This window comes from Cyanistes caeruleus, chromosome 2 (assembly GCF_971803275.1).
Source record: "Cyanistes caeruleus chromosome 2, bCyaCae1.hap1.1, whole genome shotgun sequence".
NCBI lineage: Eukaryota > Metazoa > Chordata > Aves > Passeriformes > Paridae > Cyanistes > Cyanistes caeruleus.
The window spans coordinates 36,560,190-36,579,288 of NC_141702.1; the positions used below are offsets into that span (position 1 = coordinate 36,560,190).

The 19,099-nt window shown below is 38.2% G+C and overlaps 1 protein-coding gene across 3 annotated transcripts in view; it reads right to left on the bottom strand.

Moving 5' to 3' along the window:
- The window catches only part of MDN1 (midasin AAA ATPase 1), a 91,902-nt gene that overhangs the window by 36,600 nt on the left and 36,203 nt on the right, over window positions 1–19,099 (bottom strand). For all 3 annotated transcript variants that reach the window (XM_086876526.1, XM_086876525.1, XM_086876527.1), the window contains exons 35-57: window positions 18,651–18,848; window positions 17,000–17,208; window positions 16,361–16,483; window positions 15,272–15,469; window positions 15,071–15,178; window positions 14,273–14,461; window positions 13,385–13,474; window positions 13,030–13,290; window positions 12,618–12,888; window positions 12,096–12,255; window positions 11,699–11,815; window positions 10,345–10,553; window positions 9,657–9,802; window positions 8,975–9,177; window positions 7,653–7,873; window positions 6,508–6,621; window positions 5,537–5,669; window positions 4,762–4,871; window positions 3,964–4,097; window positions 3,185–3,345; window positions 2,273–2,393; window positions 936–1,146; window positions 566–797 (exon numbers count right to left, since the gene is read on the bottom strand). In XM_086876526.1, the coding sequence (XP_086732652.1) occupies window positions 566–797; window positions 936–1,146; window positions 2,273–2,393; window positions 3,185–3,345; window positions 3,964–4,097; window positions 4,762–4,871; window positions 5,537–5,669; window positions 6,508–6,621; window positions 7,653–7,873; window positions 8,975–9,177; window positions 9,657–9,802; window positions 10,345–10,553; window positions 11,699–11,815; window positions 12,096–12,255; window positions 12,618–12,888; window positions 13,030–13,290; window positions 13,385–13,474; window positions 14,273–14,461; window positions 15,071–15,178; window positions 15,272–15,469; window positions 16,361–16,483; window positions 17,000–17,208; window positions 18,651–18,848 (3,919 nt within the window). The remainder of the gene's footprint in view (window positions 1–565; window positions 798–935; window positions 1,147–2,272; window positions 2,394–3,184; window positions 3,346–3,963; window positions 4,098–4,761; window positions 4,872–5,536; window positions 5,670–6,507; window positions 6,622–7,652; window positions 7,874–8,974; window positions 9,178–9,656; window positions 9,803–10,344; window positions 10,554–11,698; window positions 11,816–12,095; window positions 12,256–12,617; window positions 12,889–13,029; window positions 13,291–13,384; window positions 13,475–14,272; window positions 14,462–15,070; window positions 15,179–15,271; window positions 15,470–16,360; window positions 16,484–16,999; window positions 17,209–18,650; window positions 18,849–19,099) is intronic.

Sequence of the window (19,099 nt, forward strand, 5' to 3'; positions counted from 1 at the left end):
ATGTTGAGCAAAACATACAAAACATTTGGGGACAAATCATTTTCTAGCTTTATAGCTTTTGTGAAAAGTCAGAACTTTACTGAATTCAAGAGTGAACCAGTGATGCTAAGAGTCTTGTTACACAAAATACTACTTTCACTGAAATACATAAATGAATAGCTTTCTTTTAAGGAATGGTAATCCAGACTAAAAATAAATACACTTGCCCCTTAAATCAACACTAACACTTCCTAAATTAATAATGTTAATTTAAACTATGATTCTATGTGTGTATAGTTTACACAAAAGGAAGCATGCATGCTCGTCTAGTTCCTTAGTCTCCAGGTCTAATTCAGTTTTTCTACAGTAGCCCCCAGCAACACAGAATAAACATCTTGTGTTGATTCCCAATACAGATACATTTGTGTGCTGCATAGATATACATGCACATACACACAGCTGTATATAAATTACAAATGCATACACACAGATTTACATGCAGATGTAAAGCACCAGTTACAGCTTCTAGCTAGGGATTTGGAATATCATAAAAGGAATATAGGAGTTCTTCCTCCAAACTTCTTACCTTCTTGCAAAAGCCTTGGCCACATAATCTGCTGTTAGTTTGTACTGCCAGAGCACCCCTATGTACTCCATTGCAGGCCACAGCTGAACCTGACTACAAAGATGGTTTAGTAAGGCAGGGTCTAACTGGTTGGAGATGATGTCTTCAGGAAGCCTTTCTTCTGAATAACTGTATGTGACTCCTTCTGCTTTCAGCTGTGAATGTACAGCTTCCAAAAATATCTGTAGCTCACCTGTTTGACAGAATATAAGAGGCACATAAACGCATGTACATTTCTTGTCAGTGAACGTTTAACATCCTTTCCATCTGTGTACAAAAGAATGGAGATTGCAGAAATCATCCTGCTGAGTTCTTCACAAGTGTTACCTACCCAGACTAACATCTTCTAAATGATTGGCTCTTATTATCAGGCCATCAGCTTGCAACAATGCTTTCTTCATCTTCACTCCTGTGGCAGCAATTTTCACACAGCACATTTTTTCCTGACATCTACTTTCTCCACAGGCTGATCTTAGCTCCAAGATGCTCAGTGGTTTGCTGAGAGCTTTTAACTGAGAAAAACATTCCATTCCCAGTTTATCCTGGAAACACGAAAAGGACAATTTGTTTCAGCAGCTCTAACAAAACCAGAAACAAGATTCGTGACTGCAGACAAAACTAAGATTTCAAATTCACATGCACACAACTGAAGTACAAGTATATATAAGCCTGCAACAACAGCTTAAAAATAATATTTTAGTAGCAGGAAGACGGGAATTGAAACAGGTGGCTACAATTCCTCCTTGTCAAATTAGGGGTTTTTTCGTTCATGAAGAAACTATATAGATCATGCAGACAAATAGTACTTCAACTTGGCAACTTTTATAAATCAATGGCAATAAATACACAAAAAAATAAAAAATTACCAGGATATTGTCACTCACAAGAAATTGCAGTTGACATCTGCAATTTAATACATTTGGATGCTTAGAAACATTAGATAAATTTGGATGCCTAAATAGATTTGGATCTCTCCAAATTCTTAGTAAGCACTGAATATTCTTCAGTCTCATAAAGTAACTGTGCATTTTTTGATAGCTGAGTATCCTTGAGAGATAAAGTCATTCAATCCTTTATAAAGGCTATTATATAAAGTCATTAAAGTACTTGTCACCAACATGACTGCTTGTACACTCCTTTTAAACCAAGAATTGTATTCTTTGGAAGATTTACTCATTTGTTTTTTTTCTTTTTAATTGAATTACAACAAATTCTGAAATATATTAAGGGCAAACTCCAAAACTGTCAAAGCTAAAAGGCCTTGTTTTGGGATGTCACAAGACAGCCCCACCCTATGCTGTATAAAAGGAAGTGCACAGGCTATTATAAATGCACATATGTTGACTGAATAAGCAAGTGGCATATTGATATTCTTAAGTCTCCAAAACAGAGTAAGGAGTAATATTTTTATGTTCAGGAACCCCTTTGTATTAAGTAAGTATTTTCTATACATAACATAATTCATAGTAGAAATGCTGTATTTAGATAACTGATATATTTCTCAAAAGATATGTACATTAACATGTGCTGAAGTCTTCTTTCTAATCAATCTAACATACACAAAATAATTCTGGTTTTGCCAGCCTGGAAAGCAAGTGCTGTAAATATATTAAAGCCTATCTGGACATTGCTAGAAATACAAATCCTTTGCAAACACAGTATCAGTACCTTAAAAGGAAGGGGTCTTCCTAGAGACTTCTGTAGTACCTTCATATTGGCTGAAATACCAGTTGGATTGACCAAGCAGTTCTGAATCTGCTGTGAAACAGATTGAATTTCCCTAGAAATTCTTGTAGAGGGAAAAAAAAAAAAAAAAAAAAAAGGGAGGAACAGATGGGAGACAAAAGCCCATAGTTAACAGAAGTTTGAAAAACAAGGCAAAAGGATGCATAAGAATGTCTTTCATCCTTTCACTAAAGGGGTAAAAATTCTAGATGATCATTTGAGCAAGCAGAAGCACAATGCAAGGAAATACAAATTTTAAAAACGAACAGCTACTCAGTATGTTGTTATTCACATCACTAGTGGAACACGACTGGGGACATTAAACAATGCTATATGGATGCTAGCTTTGGAGCAGGCTGTAGGGAACTGCAGAAACTGCAGGCCCATGTCCTCTCAGTCCTGCCTGAGAAGCTAGCCTGGGAATTTCAAAGGAGGATTTCAAAACAATCCTCAGAGACAGAAAACAACTGCCAGGTGCTGTTTGTCTGTCCTCTTGTTTTCCTTGCAGGAGACAGTCAGGGGGGTTGAGTGCCCCTGACCAATGATGGTAATGTAGCACTTTTGTAGCTATTGCTACATTTGCTAACCAATAAGAGTTTCTTTTCTGTACTTTCCACGTATCTGTCTATAAGACAAAGCTGAAGCAATAAACTAGAGGAATTCTCCTGTTGAAACTCCCTTGAGAGTTTGTGTCGTTCTTTCTAGCCGTTCCCAATCGGAACGACATCTGGTGACCCCGCGTGATGTTGAACCGACCCCCCGACAATGCTAAGTAGCTATAATGCTAAAGAAAAGAGTAATTTATACAGCCATTTAACAGAAACAAATCAAAAGCCACCAGACAAAGTTACTCACTTGTTCTGGTCTGATCCAATAAGCATCTGAGGAATTCTGTCAATGAGGTGTTTCATAACCCAGTGCCAGTGCAGAGCCAGGAGTGACAGCCCCGGTGAATCCGCTGTTACAGTGTCAGACACGGCCCAGAACCGGTCCCGCCACAGCCAGCAGTACAAAACCTAGAACAGGCCATGGAGGTGACAGTGCTGCAGCTGTCACCACTGCTGCAGCTAACACAACACTTCCTCTGCTTCAAGCAGGAGGAAAAGCAAAACTACCATCACTTGTATTAACTTCAAAGTCCCAAATTGTTTTGTATTTAGTGCTACACAACCAGGACTCAACTACAGGTTCTCTTAAAAATATCACACCAGCAGGTGGAACTACAGCAGCCAGAACCCACCAATCCCTGCACCAAGTCTACAAGGTCAAGATTTCAGCAAAATTATATTCGTGGTCTGAAAAGGGAGAGGAAGAAGTGAACCACCTCTGTGGCCTGCACGTCAGCTGTCCAGGTTCAGACATTTTTATCACAGAGAGAAATGGATACTCTGTATATCACCAGTGGAGAGAAGCAGGCACTCCAACAGCACAGTTCATGCCATCCTAAACAGGTATTAGAGGGCACAAATACAGCCACTGAAACAAACATGGTCATTTGCCTACTGTTAGGCATATTCTGAATACAAACAGAAGCACTGCAGTTTATTTCATAGTCCCTGAAACTAAAAACAGTGTTCTGCACACAATCTCATTTCACTTCACTTCCATAAATGTACTGTGGAAAGTCTACTCACATCATGCATGTCATCGTCACTTAAGGCCACCTGAGTAGACTTCACCCAGTGAAGTACAAATGCATCCCAAAGTTCAAAGAAAGCAGCAAGGTTGACCACGATTCCATGAGGAAGACAGTTGTAACTTCCTGGATCTGAGGTTTGGGGAAGAGGAAAAGAAAGGCAGAGAGTGAATATTCCAGCCATATCACATGACCTATATGGGTCAATTTCTGATCACTAGAACATCTCTTATGATTGAGAAAGAAACCACAGCCTGAAAAGATCCAAGAAATTAAGCAATAAAAGTAGTCAGTCCTTCATTATTTTCACAATTCTCTATAACCTCTATGCATTTTATATATATATTAAAAAAACCCCATAATGAGGGATTCCTTGATCAATTGCTTCTATGCAGCACACTAACCTCATCACTAAATTCTGCCCTTTGTTTTAGAAGTAAAACTTCCTACTTACATAAAACAAAAACACATCTGAAGAATTTGGTTATTCTCATGAGCTAAAGACAGAACACAGTTCCAGTTTCTCTCCACTGTTATCCTGAAGTTCGGTTAATTAAGAGAAAAATCATACGCACTGATTATCTCATAGAGGCAGGACACAAATAGTGTAGCCCAGGGTATATCTAATTTAAGAATAATGTGTTAGATACCACACTAGTTCTCATTTGACTGCTTTACATTCACATATTCTTTCTTTGCACACCATGTTTATTAAAGTACACCTTTCATAAGAATGCAAATGAACCATATTTCAAATTGATTACAGAATTAAAAGGAACAGCAGAAATCAACTCACTTTTGTGGAACTCTAGAGACATTCCTAAGACACTGTTTCTTGGCTTCTTGCTGGCAATCAAACTCTTCTCAATGTAACTTCTTTTTTCTCGGTCAAGAAATAACACTGCCCTGAAGTAAAAATAAAGTTTTCATCAACCCAGTACTGTTTTAAACCTTGGCCTTATGAGACTGGTGAACTACAACATGGCATTTGAACTACAAAGTGACATAATATATTCAGTGTATTATGGAAGAAGTATGAGGTGCAACACAACTAATTGCTTGAATATGGTTTCTGTAGAAGCAAGCTTCACAAGGAGCAGATTCCTGACTTCACCGGGACAGAAAAACCAGAACTACTAAACAGCTGCAACATCACAGCCTGTAGGATATGTGCACAGCTGTTTCCTTACACTTTATCTTCAAAATCTCTGTACTTTTTAATCTTATTAGGAAAAAGTCCAAATCCAAAAGCAGGAAAACTATTGTCAGAGATCTCACACTGCTGCTTCTGTCTCTTTAATGCTTTATCCCACAGTTCTGATTTGTCCTAGTAGTACTGCAGCCTGCATGGAATGCTGGAGCTCTGCTCCTATATTAAGTAATTTTATTTAGTATGCATCTACAGAAAACAGAAGCAAAGAATTGAAATACCTGTATAAAAACCTCTCCCTGATGTTTTAGATCACATCTATCAAAACCTAGAAACACACTTGGCAGGCACCTCAAGTGTTTACTCAGCATTGATTACTGAGGCATTGGGCACTCTATGCAAGGGTTTTTTGATAACCCACCGATTTGCTGCAGACTTCAAAAGCATAAGAAGCTGGTCTGCATGTTCCATTTCTGTATCAAAGTTCATTGAATTTCTAATGATCTCCAAAAACTGCATATTCCATCTTGGGTCCAGAGGCATCACATGTTCATCTGGAAAGGCAGACAAGACAGGATAGAAGTGAAATATTACTCAGTTCTTTTCTTGGTCCCCCTGCCTATGCAAGAACATCAGGGAAAGAAAGAAGCAGCCTAGGAGGAAGGCAGTCAAACTCTCTCACTCAAGATACCCAAAGAGAAAAGCATTAAAGCTGTCTGCAGGTTCTGTAAAATAGAACAGTGAGAATAAATTAAACAGGGGTTAGAGCACCCAAACAGAGCTCCGAAACTCAAGTCTGGCTCAGTCCAGCCAAGACACCCAGCATCATCCATAAAAGACCCAGTGTCACTGTATGCAGCTTTCATGCATCCAACAAGCTTGGAAAGGAAGCCACAGGTCTGAGCTCCCCACAAAACACCAAGGTAAAATCACAGGCCAAACCATGGGTTTCAGATGGGCTAACACAAATCCTGAGGAAAAAAAGACCAGGGTGCCCAAACTATCAAGTCAGAAATGCAGTGAATATTTGACTCACCCTTCAGAATATCACTCTGGGCTGTAGGAATACATCTGAGTCACAGATACATAGCCAGGACTCATGGGCAGAGCAGTCATCTCTAACTTGAAGAGTATGAATGCACTTTATTGCCATATTTGCTGGTCTAGACAGCAAGAATGTTTGTATTTGTTCGAGCTTCTTTTTTTGTTTTGTTTTCTTTGTTGCACTTTCTTGACAAAGTCAAGAGCTTTCTTGACAAGTTTTTGACAAAGGCAACATATATTTAGAATTTAGCCTTTGTTTTCCTACATAAATTTCCTAAGAAGGGCTGCAGTGTATTCAGAGAACAAATAAAGGAAGCAATGTCTTACATCCAACTCTTTCAGGAGTACCTGTCATAGTTGGCTGTAGCAACTTGATCATGTTACTGACTCCAGATGAGAGGGGACTGGCATAAAAACAGCCAAGGGCTACAGCACTTGCTTCCAGCTGAATCCGCGCTGAATCTGCAGGTGAAGAGGGGAGAACACGGGCTTAAAAGAACGTTTAGTACAAATCAAGAAAAAATAGCTTCATCTGAGCCAGCACAAGCAGACTGAATCAAATCTGTGCATGCACTCTGGATATGTTGGTTGGTCATATTTTGTATTACCTCGAATAGGTGTTAAAAGCACCAGAATGTCACAGCTGAAGACATAAATGCTATAAGGAGTTCTAGTTGAACTGGTGATACTACATGTATGCTAGTAAAATATGGTTTGTGAAAATCCATTTATACCTTCAAATCTTCACCTCAATACATATTTTTTATTTTTTTTTTGGGGGGGGGGTGGGGGGAGGAGCATATTTTCCTTACAATAAGAAAAAAGAGAGCACGCTTTTCATTAAAGGAATTTTTGACCTATTTTCTACTGTACAGACCTACCTGCCTAAAAGACAGTAAAATAAAGGGGAAGCAATTAATATAGGGACAGCATAGTCTGAGATTTCAGACCATAGAAGAAAGTTAAATGTGTGAATTACTTGGACTAATGCCTGCCTAAATGCTCCACGAGTTTAATGGGATTAATTCTGTAATTAGGTGAATACCTCATCTCAGCTATTATCCTGAATATTCAGACAACACTGCTTCAGGAAATCTCAGTTCTGCAGTTTCTTGGCTTTCTAAGCATTTGTATTTTAACACCAGTGAAGGCATTTGACTGCTTTCACTATTACTAAAAAAGTAGTGAAAAGGCATGTTTGCTTACGCAGACCAAAACTGATCCAAAAATAACTTAATCCAGAAGTGACACAAGTTACTTACATGGTTGAATAATAAAGGATAATGTTTAGCCCAAATCTCCTTATTTTCCTAACATGTACAACCTGTTTCTGCCCCACCATGTAGCCTCCATGCCCTTGAATAAGTGTGGATAGTTGACAGTCTTCATAACTCATAGTTTGGAATGGTCTGCATGTTTTCATAGAAGACTTTAGATTTGTGAAAACATAACAACTCAGCCCTTAGACAAAACAAAGTTAAATTATTACATACCAAGCACCTGTGGCAGATTTTTGGCTAAGGAGTTAAGCCATTTAACTCTTAATTTCCAATCTTGATTGGTTGCCTTTTCTATAAAAAATTTCACTGAAGCCTGGAGAACTTCCATTTTGTCCATCCAGTTTGGATCTATCTCTACAGCACTGAACTTGAGACTCTCGGGATTAGTGGACTGCATAACTTTCTTAAGATCTTGCAGAGTCACTGGTAATGTCCTGAAACACAAAGAAGTCCAGCAATCAAGGGCTCAAACTGCCAGACCCAGGCAAAAATATATTTTGCAGGTCAAGCTATGCAACCATCTTTAGGCATCAGTGTAGCAATGCAACAATCTTTTCTCCATTATTTAGCTTTAAAACCAGTTTCCAACCTCCAATCAGTTGGCAATGCCTACTATTAGGAGCACACTGCTGCCAAACATTAATGCACTATCCCAAGAGAATATGCAGAGAATTTCACTGAGAAATTCTAACTGATTTGTCAACCAGAATTATATGCAAAGTTCAATTAAAAATGATACAGATAGGAAAAGAAGTCTCATTGAAAAAAAAAAATCAACAAAACCAAACAAAAATAGCAAATAATGCAGCCTACTGCTAGGAGTTTACAATTTCATATTTTATCTTAATACAAACTTTCACAGCTTGTTATTTCACTGGACTCAACCTATAATACCTGCCCAGACTAGGTTATTAAGCAGAGAAGGTAGAAATGAAATTTTTGCCCCAGTCTTGTAAAATTCAATAGCTATATTGCACAAGAAATCATTAAAAAATTCTTACGTATACCCCCTGCACAGGGGCCTCTGCTTCTTTCAGACAGCTGTGTCTGAAGTAGGAAGTGTGTTTTTACCTGAAGCTAGTGGACCTAAAATCACTGATTAATAATTAATTACATAAAAACAGGAAACCCAGAGAATCATTAGTATACTTTAAACCAGTTCAATGCTCAAGTGTTTTAAATCTTAGAAGAAAACTGAAGGAAGGTATTTTGGGGCTCTTATTACCTACAGTGTTTGCATTCACATTTTCTGCTAAACAACTCTCAAACTGAGTCAAATGCACTTACTGAAGATTAAAAAGTCAAGTATTTTGAATGATTTGGAAGATTTAAGAATAAAGCAGCAAATAATTGAACTTTCATTTGCAGTGGCTGTACGGAAAGGTAACAGGAACACAGTTACAGAGTATGACAATCACAGTCTCCACTTGCACAATTTGATGAAGACAGGATTTTGCAAGAAACAAAGACATGCCATGAATAGTTCACATATACTGTTTCTCATTTACTAGGGAAAAAAAAAGTTTCCTGCCTACCTGCAGTTTCTGAGGTTTAGTCTATGCAGACAATACATCAGGACCTGTCCATCACTCTGGACTGTGGAAAGGAGTGAGTCTTCAGCTGCAAACAGACCCGAAGGCAGGGAGTCTGGCCACAATCCCACTGCTAGCAAGGACTCACCCCAAGTGTCAGGGGAAGCCAGAGAGGAAGCATGCCTCGTTACCAATTCTAACACAAGCTACAACAAACAACCAAAAAGCAGTTTAGAGTCACATTCAAATATGTAGCATGTATTCAAGCACCACAGCTCAGGAAACTCTTTAGTTACGTGTATTTATTATGAAATTATTGTAGACCCAATCTTCTACAAACACTATATAATATACACAATAAAAGTACAGAAACATTCCTACCAGAAGTGAAATAACACACTGTGCACTTTCAAGCAGGAAGTGAATGTATCTACAGATGACAGTGTGCACACTGTTACAGGCTACAGATGCATCAGCATGAATGACCCAAAGTCTCAGCTGAAGCTGTTACAAACTACAAGCCTGAGTCCAAACAGGATGTTGTTTGGTTCATCTCTCCAAGAGCAACATCTTCAGTCTCTTGCTTAGGCACTTAAGAAACAGAGGATCTCAAACACTAGCCTCATGAGGGTACATTTTTCACTTATCTAGATGATCTAAGAAAAGCTTTCAAATTTTTTTTTACCTTTTGGTTGATTTGCAGTTGTTGTGAGCGACCATAAACTTCCCAACAGGCTCTGTAAAAAGACTTTGCTAATCCAAAGCCTCTTTGTATTTGCTGCACAATTAATACAGCAGCCTGAAGCAAAGGTGACAAAGATGACACAGAACCTGAAAGATACACAACAATTGGAGTGAAATGAATGTTTAGCAACTGTCAACCCTTTAATATGAATAACATTACTTTAGGTGTCATGATACAAAACAAATATATCCTATTGACCTGAAAGCTGAATGGATTCTTCCCAAGGTGATAAGAAAATCTGACAAGACTGTTAATAACAGATGACCCGTTCAAAATAAGACATCAAACAGCTGAGATGAATGAAACCCAGCTGCAAAGTACAACTTGTGCAAACCCTCTGCTGTCCTGATTTTCACTTTGGATACATTGCCTTCCTGATAGCAAGGGACAACAGACATGTGCCAGTGTCTGATGCCTCCATAACAAAGCACTGTAGTTACCACTTTTTCATGACTTGGGCCCACTTCCCAGGAGTGCAAAAAATCAGTCCAAAAGTACCTGATTATAGTTGTATGTGCTTACCTATATCAGCACATAACACAATAACCAGTGTTTAATACTAAAGGTTTCATCCATATTTATGTAATGAGCCCACGCTGCTAAAAAATACTGAACAGACTTTTTTTACCTGCTATTGCTGCCTTGGTTTCTGAATGCACAGCCAGAAGTGCATCACAGACACTATCTCCAACTAAACCCAAACCATGCAGGAGCAGCTTCAAATCCAGAATGTCCAACATATTTCCATCATTCTCCCCAGGAATGTAAATTTCAATCCCACGATTCCGCATGGCTCTGGATATTTCCCCATGAACTGGATCCATAGAAAGGAAGAGCCTGTTGAATATTAGAAAAGACTAATTCAATTTGGAAGGGACCTACAACAACCATCCATTTAAATTGCCTTAAATTCTTAACATGTAACTTAGGTCCTTAAACTATCACTCTGAAGCTACCAAAGCTGCTTCTCCATAAAGTAAATTGATCTTCATAAAAATGGGGACACAATATCTAGAAATCCAGAGACAGCTACTGAATTTAAATGAGAAATCTGTATGAATAGTTATACTTTGCAATTAGACACAGATATTCTGCATGACTTTTAACTCATTATTATCTGAGTTATGTCTGTTTGCCCACTTACAATGAAAAGTCAGACTATGCCTCTGAGCTATAAAGGCTTCTAGAAATTTTAGCAACAGCTTAAAATAAATCTGTGCTATCTAAAAACTGAAGTACTCAACATACAAGTAGTTAATACTATCAATAGACACCTATTAAAAGCAAGGAGAAAAATGTACTTCTGAGATACAACACAGTGAAAACAGGTTTCTGAAGAGTCAAGAATGCTTCCAATTCAGAGGAACCAGAGCATTATCAGTACCAATATACTTGTCATGACTTTATAACAGACATAAATTATGCAGAATCCTGTTACATTCTCCTCCCGTCTTCCCCAGAGACTACTTCAGGTCGGACAGAACAGACTGTCTATTTGGGTGGTTTGTTAGGGTTTTTTTAAGTCCTGACACTGCAGGAAACTCTAATTTATAATTGGGATGGAAAAAGCTGTGAAGAAAATGATTATGCCTATATACCAGCTTTCATAACCAATCAAAAACCTCAAGATATCTCAAGACTTCAATATCTGCAATATATGTATCCTCACTTTCGTTACAGTGAAACAGAGAAGTGCTGAAATCCCAAATTAGAAATGCAAAATCAAGGCAGAGGCACACTGCTATGAATTTTCCTGTGCAAAAGTATGTGTTTCATCAGGGATATAAAGCAAAGCCTCTTAAGCTTTTATATGCTCACCACAGTGCAGTCTTCTTCCCTGCTAGAGAGCATCAATACACTACATGGCAAACTGAACAGAATTCAAAATATCAAAAAACTGTCTCACTGATGACATTTTTATTCTAAACCTGCTATTTGATAAAGGGAAAAAAAAAAGGAATAACAAAAAGAGAATTAAGTACCTGAAGTTTGGATGAGGAGCTATTGTAGGAATTGTGCCATCTATGACACCTCTCTCACTCATGGTCAAAACACCTCCTGGTTCAAGCAAAGCATTCAAGCGGTCCAGCACAGAAGGGCTACATTCAAAACAAATTCATGTGATCATAAAAAGGTATCAATTTGATCCCTTTCTGATCTGAAATCAAAATGGTATCAATCTTAAGCAAAAGCCAAACACTTACTTGTTAAGGTAACAAGAAAACTGTCAAGTGCTAAGCTGTCTGAGAAGGAAGATACTCTTCCAGAAAATCTAAGTTACTGCTCCTGTCTATTATCAAATGCAAAATACTCAGTTGTGAACCACTGAGTAAGAGGAAAAGTCAGTCAGGGAAGTCAAAGGCCACTAAAATCTCTTACTTGCAGAAATTAACATTGTCCATTAAGAGCCAGTCTCCAGATTGCAGGGCCTGAACCAGCATCCCATCTACCCACTCAAAAGTGCCATGGCTTTTGCAGTCAGCAGCCTGGGCCTGCTGCAGCTTGAAATGCCGGAACTCTTCTACCAGGTGAGCAAACTCTGAAAGGAAACACACCTTACTCTGAGACCTATATTAATGAAGCAGCTTTTCATTCCATTCAAGAAAAATCAGTTATTTTGTTAATAAACATATATGCTTCCTACTTTTTAAGGGGAACATAACAGCAGAGCCTCCAGCTCTTCAGTAACCTCCCATAGGCAAAATCCATGTAAACAGAAAAGGTTTGCAAGCACACAGAAATGTAAAACAGACTGACACTTTACTCCCTAAACAGGTACTTTTCTGCATAATTTCTCCCCAGGAACATCAAATTTGATGAGTATTAATGCCTTATTTTAAACAGTGATTAAAAAAAAGAAAAGAAAAAAAAAAAAAAAAGAAGGAAAACCAAAATACATACCGGCCTTCGTATAAGAATTTATTTTGTTGTTTAGTCGCTGGGTAAGTACAAGTATTCCCTCCAGCTTGCTCACTAGTTCAGCTGTAACACTTCCACCTCCTTCCCCCAGAGATTTGGGTTTGTAATTCAGGATGAAATTGCTCCAAGCACGCAGCAGGAGTTCAGCATCATCTGCACAAAGTTCTGCCAGGAGCAGGCCGTCCCTTACAAGTGTGCTCACAGCATGCTCCACTTTTTCCAAGAGGCGCTGCCACGGCCTGTTGATATCAACCTGCAAACAGGACACTGGGGAGTTAGTTCATGCAGAACACCGTGGTGCCAAGGCTCCACTTGCAAACACTAACCCCACAGCAGACTGGCCACTATTAGGTAGGAAGGAGAAATACTGCCATATTACCAAAACAGTATTTACCTGCTCAAATCCACCCAGGAGTTCAGTCGTATCCATTGCGCTGTTCATTGCCATGATCTTCAGCTGGTGGCCGGTGAGGTGGGCCAACAGCTCCACCAGACTGGTTTTGCCAACAGCTGCTGGACCCACCAGGATCACCATCCAGCTCATGTGCACACACTTCATTATGGACTCCAGGGACTGCAGTGAATGATGCAGAAGAGAGAGAGTTCTGCCAGAGTGAGGTATATAGCTGCCACGAGAAAGAACTGAATAACCAATCTGAAAGGAATGACAGACAGAGACAAATGGAGTTCAGCTGTGCAAGTTGTTTCCTTCCCTATCCCATGAAAAAAATCCCTTGTCAGCAGTTTACCTGAACGTTATATGGATTGATGTGAAACTCCCTGGTTCCTGTATACACATTGGCCTCCTGGCCAAAAATGTCTCTGTATACAGAAATAACCTAGAACAGTTAAGACAGCAAAAAGAGACTTATCAGTTCAAGTTACCCACTGTTCCAAAGATTCACTTCCAAAGGTTTACACCTGAAGTATCTTTCCCTCTCACCTCCACAACTGTATGACAGTAACTTAACACAGTAAATCTCAAGCTCATTTAACTCAAAGTGCAACTAGCAATGTAAATGTGAGCTGCCCACAGTAACCCTTTCATTAACCACAGTTTCCTGAGACTTCAAATAACTGTAAACAATGTTTCCCTTCAACAAAGTACTGGGATAGAATTCACTTCTTAAGTATGCTCTTTGGTAGCACAGAAAAATATAACAATGTTACAGGGACAGGAAAGTAAATGCAGGAGGAAATATGCAGTCACATACAGCCAGTAACTTCAGTTTTACAGTGGGACTTTTCAGTTTAATACCAATTAAATGGTGTGAAATTAAGCAAAGCACAGGATTTCTAATCAAGAGATGGATAAGTAGGTAGCAAACTTTATTATTTAATACAGAATCACACAAGAATATTATGTGTTTTAAGTCCTTTGTTATTCTACTTGCCTTCATTTATATCAGCTGTCTGCTTTTATACTAATTAAATTGATATTTTAAATGGCAAGGTAAGCAGGTATCTATATTAAACCCCAAAACTCTAAACAAACCAATTTTTCATTTTTAAGAGGCAAGTGTCTATGAATGAATTACAAGGAGTCTTCAAATTGACTTCAAATTGAGATCTATATTTGGATTTCTATAAATATGCCCTGACCATCTGAAGAGAAAGGAAGGAGAACAATGGCTCACCTTTTCTTTGTCTTCTCTGGTTCTCATTCTTTCTCCATATACCAAAAACACATGCTGGCCTGGATCATACCATCCTGGTGACTGGTCAACAAGCATAAGCTGGCACCAGCGGAAAAGATCTCGTAAGTTGAACTCCCAGGGTCCTCCTTTCTGTCCCCACTTTTTTTCAGCCATTACTTCTTTTTCAATCTTAATTTAAAAAAAAAAAAACCAAACAAGTAAAGGTAGTAATTAAGATATAATAAAAAATAATCCTTTATTCCACCCACAAACTGGTCTTCAAATATGTTTTTTAAAAGTCTTGACTGAACTTCTGCCTTTAGCACTGCTTACAAGACAAAGACAACTGAAAGAGCAGACTGAACTTACTTTGCTGAAGATATGTTAGGAACTAAAGCGTGATTTAGTTTGTCTCTTCTCTACCGTTCCTCTAACACTCAGCTCAATTTTGCAGTTCACTCTTGCACTCTTATAAATGAATATACAGTAAGATGTTGACACAACAGATTTTACCTAAGATCACAGAATACTACTTCCTCCTGTGTATATATGTTTCATCTTCTGTGAAAAACCATGCCTCATAAAATATCAACAAAGCATCTGATTGTCATGGTACAAGAATTCAGGTACCAGGTTTGGTGGTGTTCTTTACTTTCTTCTGTGTATATTTCCATCCCTCTTTTTTTACCCACACACTTCCCTATAAAAATTCTTGGAAATATAATATTAGACTTGATTTTTTTCTAATCTTACTGCATTCTGCCTATTTCTACAGAAAAGAAATTAAAATATGTTTACCTTGTTATTGAAAGCAACCATTTTAGCAATAATAGTTTTATCAATAGCAGGAAACAGTGTATTCCCAATAAACTCCATATCTTCTGCTGACAGTGGATCAACATAGACCTGTAAAATCACGAGAATTCAGAGTGTTTGTAAAGTCACAGAAACCTGTAAGACAGGATCATGATGTAGCTTAAACCAAACAAATAAACTTGCCTGTGTAAATCTATTAAGAAAGGACTTGGGGAGACCCTTCCTTCCACCTCCTTGTCTGTATGGATTCTGGCATCCAAAAATCTTAGTCATCTTGTGTTGTACATGAAAATTCATTCCCAATTCTGGAACATAAATCTCAGCTCTGTGGTCAAAACACGCGTTAAGCCCCTCTAACACAGACTGAGAAGCCAGATTCAACTGAGGAAAGAAATAAGGATACAATATTAATGCGCCACAAAACATTTTTGCATAATCTCCAGTCTAATGGTCTGGGATATATATAGAAGGTAAAATTCCATTTCATTGCTGTTCTAGAACTAATACATGTTATCACCACCAGCTAGACTGTTATACTAGAGCAACTAACATGTCCTTATGTTCACTTGTTATTTGTACTGTGTTTTTTCACTGTGATAGCAAAACAATTTTCCACTGTAAAACCTGCACATTCAAGATGTTTCTTCTGAATTTAGATTCATACATTAGTGGCAGTCAGAGCATTTTGTCAGTTGTTTAAATTAAGGCAGTCACAGCTATTTAATTATAGTGGTTATTTAAAGGGGCATTCTTCACAATAGGGGGAGAAAAGGAGGTATACAAGGGGCTAATGAATTGAAGATTTTGCACTCTACAGAAATTAGAATGCATATTGCCAAGATCTGTGCACACACATGCTTGAAGGCATTTGCTACATGATGTGAACAAACCTGCAGTAGCAGGATAGCTTATTCTGGGGCAAGATGGAACTCTTCTCCGTCACAATTACATCAGTAACCAAACACAGTGTATTAGTCCCAGAAAAACACCTATTTCAGTGAAATTGTATCCACATAAAAACACTTGTACCAAAACTTATGTTGGCACTCTTATCTGAAAACTTTCACATGTAAATAAAATCTCTCCATGGTTTTCTTCAGTAATTTAAGCTGGGATTCAACCCTTATTCTCTTGTCTCAAAGAAGTCTCATCATCACCTGCCTCCATTAAGGGAGGTCAATGGCACTTAAAGGTATTTATTCCACAAGCCAAATTGTCAAATTTGCTCTTCCAGAACATTCTATTTTATTTGTCCTCCAAACCTGAATTTACCTCATCTAATACAATCCAGTGTCCAGCCTTTAGTGCTGCTAACAGTGGTCCATCACGCCAGGCAAATTCTCCTCCCTTCCCACCTTCAACAGGCAAGTCTGTCCCAAATAAGTCTGTCACATCCTTTGGGAGTAAAGAACAAAATGGGGAAGTTGAGGAATTACAAAACTTAACAGAGGTTCATAAACAGAACTGGTTAACATTTTCTCCCATCTCCTTTAATACCTACACTTTAGGTCTATTTAAAAATTTTCAGTAATTGCAAAATGCTAAAAGCTTTTCCATTATAGGAATCCACTGACCAGCTACTATATTTAACAACAAAAATTTAAATTGGAACAGAAAAGCTAAAAAGCCTGAAAGCTGTTTTCAAGTAATGTTGCAGAAGCCAAAAAAACACAGTAGACAAAGATATGCATGGCTTCACCTGAAAAGAGAAGAAATATCTAAGAATTGGCATTCATTCACAGAACCTTACTGCTCTGTCTGGTTCCCCCTCTCATTCAGTTTCATCTTGAAACCAAGCAGGAAAAATTGACATTTCAGACACAGGGCCAAAGTTAAAGAGAACTGCACTTTAAAAGTTACACAAAACTTCTACCCTGCCATGAACACCAAATAAAGAATATTTCATTCTACCGTTTGCTCAGACAGGTTGATTCGAACAAGACAGTTGCCTGAGGCTTTTGCCAGTGCAGCAACTAGGCTGGTCTTGCCCACTCCTGGTGAGCCCTCCAACAAAATAGGTTTGTTAAGCTGTAGGGCTCTTAACAGTCTTTGTGCATTCACTGCTGTAGTCCCAGCATTTAAAGCATAATCTGTCATGTTGCTCCTCTGGAGAATAGGGCCTAAAACAAAGGAAAGATAAAACAGAAAACAATTAAACAACTAAAGAATGTTTATGCTGGAGCTGCTGACAGTGTGCCTCTGAATGAGCTCACTCTGTCTGTAAACTGCTGATCTCAGTGCAGCAAGCAATGGAGATCCATCCTGTATGCCATTCTCAGTGATCTGGCACACACACTTTGTTTGACCCACAGCTGCATCTCAGCTCATCTCCACACATTTATATTGAATTTTGCAAAAAAAAAAGCATATGGATGTACAATTTATTTTGCTGTGAAATTTCAATACCTCTTGGTTCATTACTGAAACTAGAGATCTATCCCTGAGAAAACATAAATCTGTCCTTGCACTTCAGTCATGTGGATCTAAAACTCAAAAGCAGCTCTTGAAAAATTGACACTGAGAGATACAATCCAGTTATGCTCCAGAATAACATTAATTTCTTCTATACACTGCTAATTCTGCGAAGGAACACTCCTTTAACTAGAAGTTTACTTTTCTTTTACTCTTATTATAGCATACAGTAGGGAGAGAGCACAGAGTTTTTCTGCCAAATTCCAGCCAGTATAGCTGCTTGGACAAATTTGTAACACAGCATTGCTCATGTATACAAGATATTAACCACCAATGGATCCCACACAAACTGATGCCTATTTATTATCAAAGGGATCCAAAGAGATTAGTTTTCTGGTCTGATCAGCAGAAAGGAACTAAGCAGTTTATGAAAAAGCATTACTTTGTACAATTTTATGCACGATTAACACAATCCATTAATGCCAGAAAGTTCAAATAACAATAATTAATACAGCATTAGGAACACATAGGTCCATGTGCTGAAAACTAACCAGAGGACTTAGAAAGATCACAGTCATCACTTTTTAGTCCTGTCATGGTTAAGGATAAGAGGCAGTGTTTTGCTAGTTTTGTTTACATTAATTTGTCCCATGAGGAACTGAAATGCAGAGACTTAATTTTGCCAAAATTGTAGCAAATCTTTGAGAGCCTAGAGCAAGGCATGGCATTAACTTCCTTTCTGTTTAGCTCTGTACTCATGCTTTCCATGCTTTGCACAAGGGCCAGGATGAGCTGCAGCTTTAGTTAGTGGAAGTTAACAGGCATTCTGAGCATGCAAAAGTGACAGAAAATTACAATTCAAAATTTAAAAAAAAAAAGTTTTGTTGCACCAAAAAAAAAAGTCTATGAAAATTAGGCCATCAACCATTTAAGAAGCGATGGAAAAAAGGGAATGAACTGATGTGTCTTAATAAATGTGACTGACTTGCAATCTAGACACTTGGAGGTAGAAGAGGCAATTTTTTAAAGCTTAAGAACCAATGAATTGTTCTATGATGGTTCAGGTATCCTACTTAGGTTTAGTGAATAACAAAACTACTGAAAATATAAATCACAGAATAAATGCCCACCCACTCCCACAGTCTCTTGCCTCTTGGAATAAAAAATGGGTGAATTCCCATAAAGTTGTCCATCCATACAAACTCTTTTTCCTTTGTTCTGTCATAAATCTTTAGTTCACTCTTCTGATAATCAGTCAGCTCAAAGAATTGACTCATTTTCTCATGTAAGAATGTCAGGCATTTCTCACGAGCTAATAAAGCTGTATCAGCTGAGCAGGATGTTGTACCTGTAATCAGGAAAGTTAAGTGTGCTTCAAAACATAACTTGGCACATTCATCTTATGACAAGAAACACAATCCCTTCACGTGCATACAGGTTTATATTTTATTTTAATATTTTTGCTTGACAGTGCTTCCAGTACTATTTACCATAGTAAAATAGTTAGAGATAGTCACAGCTAGTTCTGTGAGCAACAAAAATAAGGACACCGCATTTCCAGCCCCCTCTCTCTCCTACTGTCACAACCACCCTGATCCC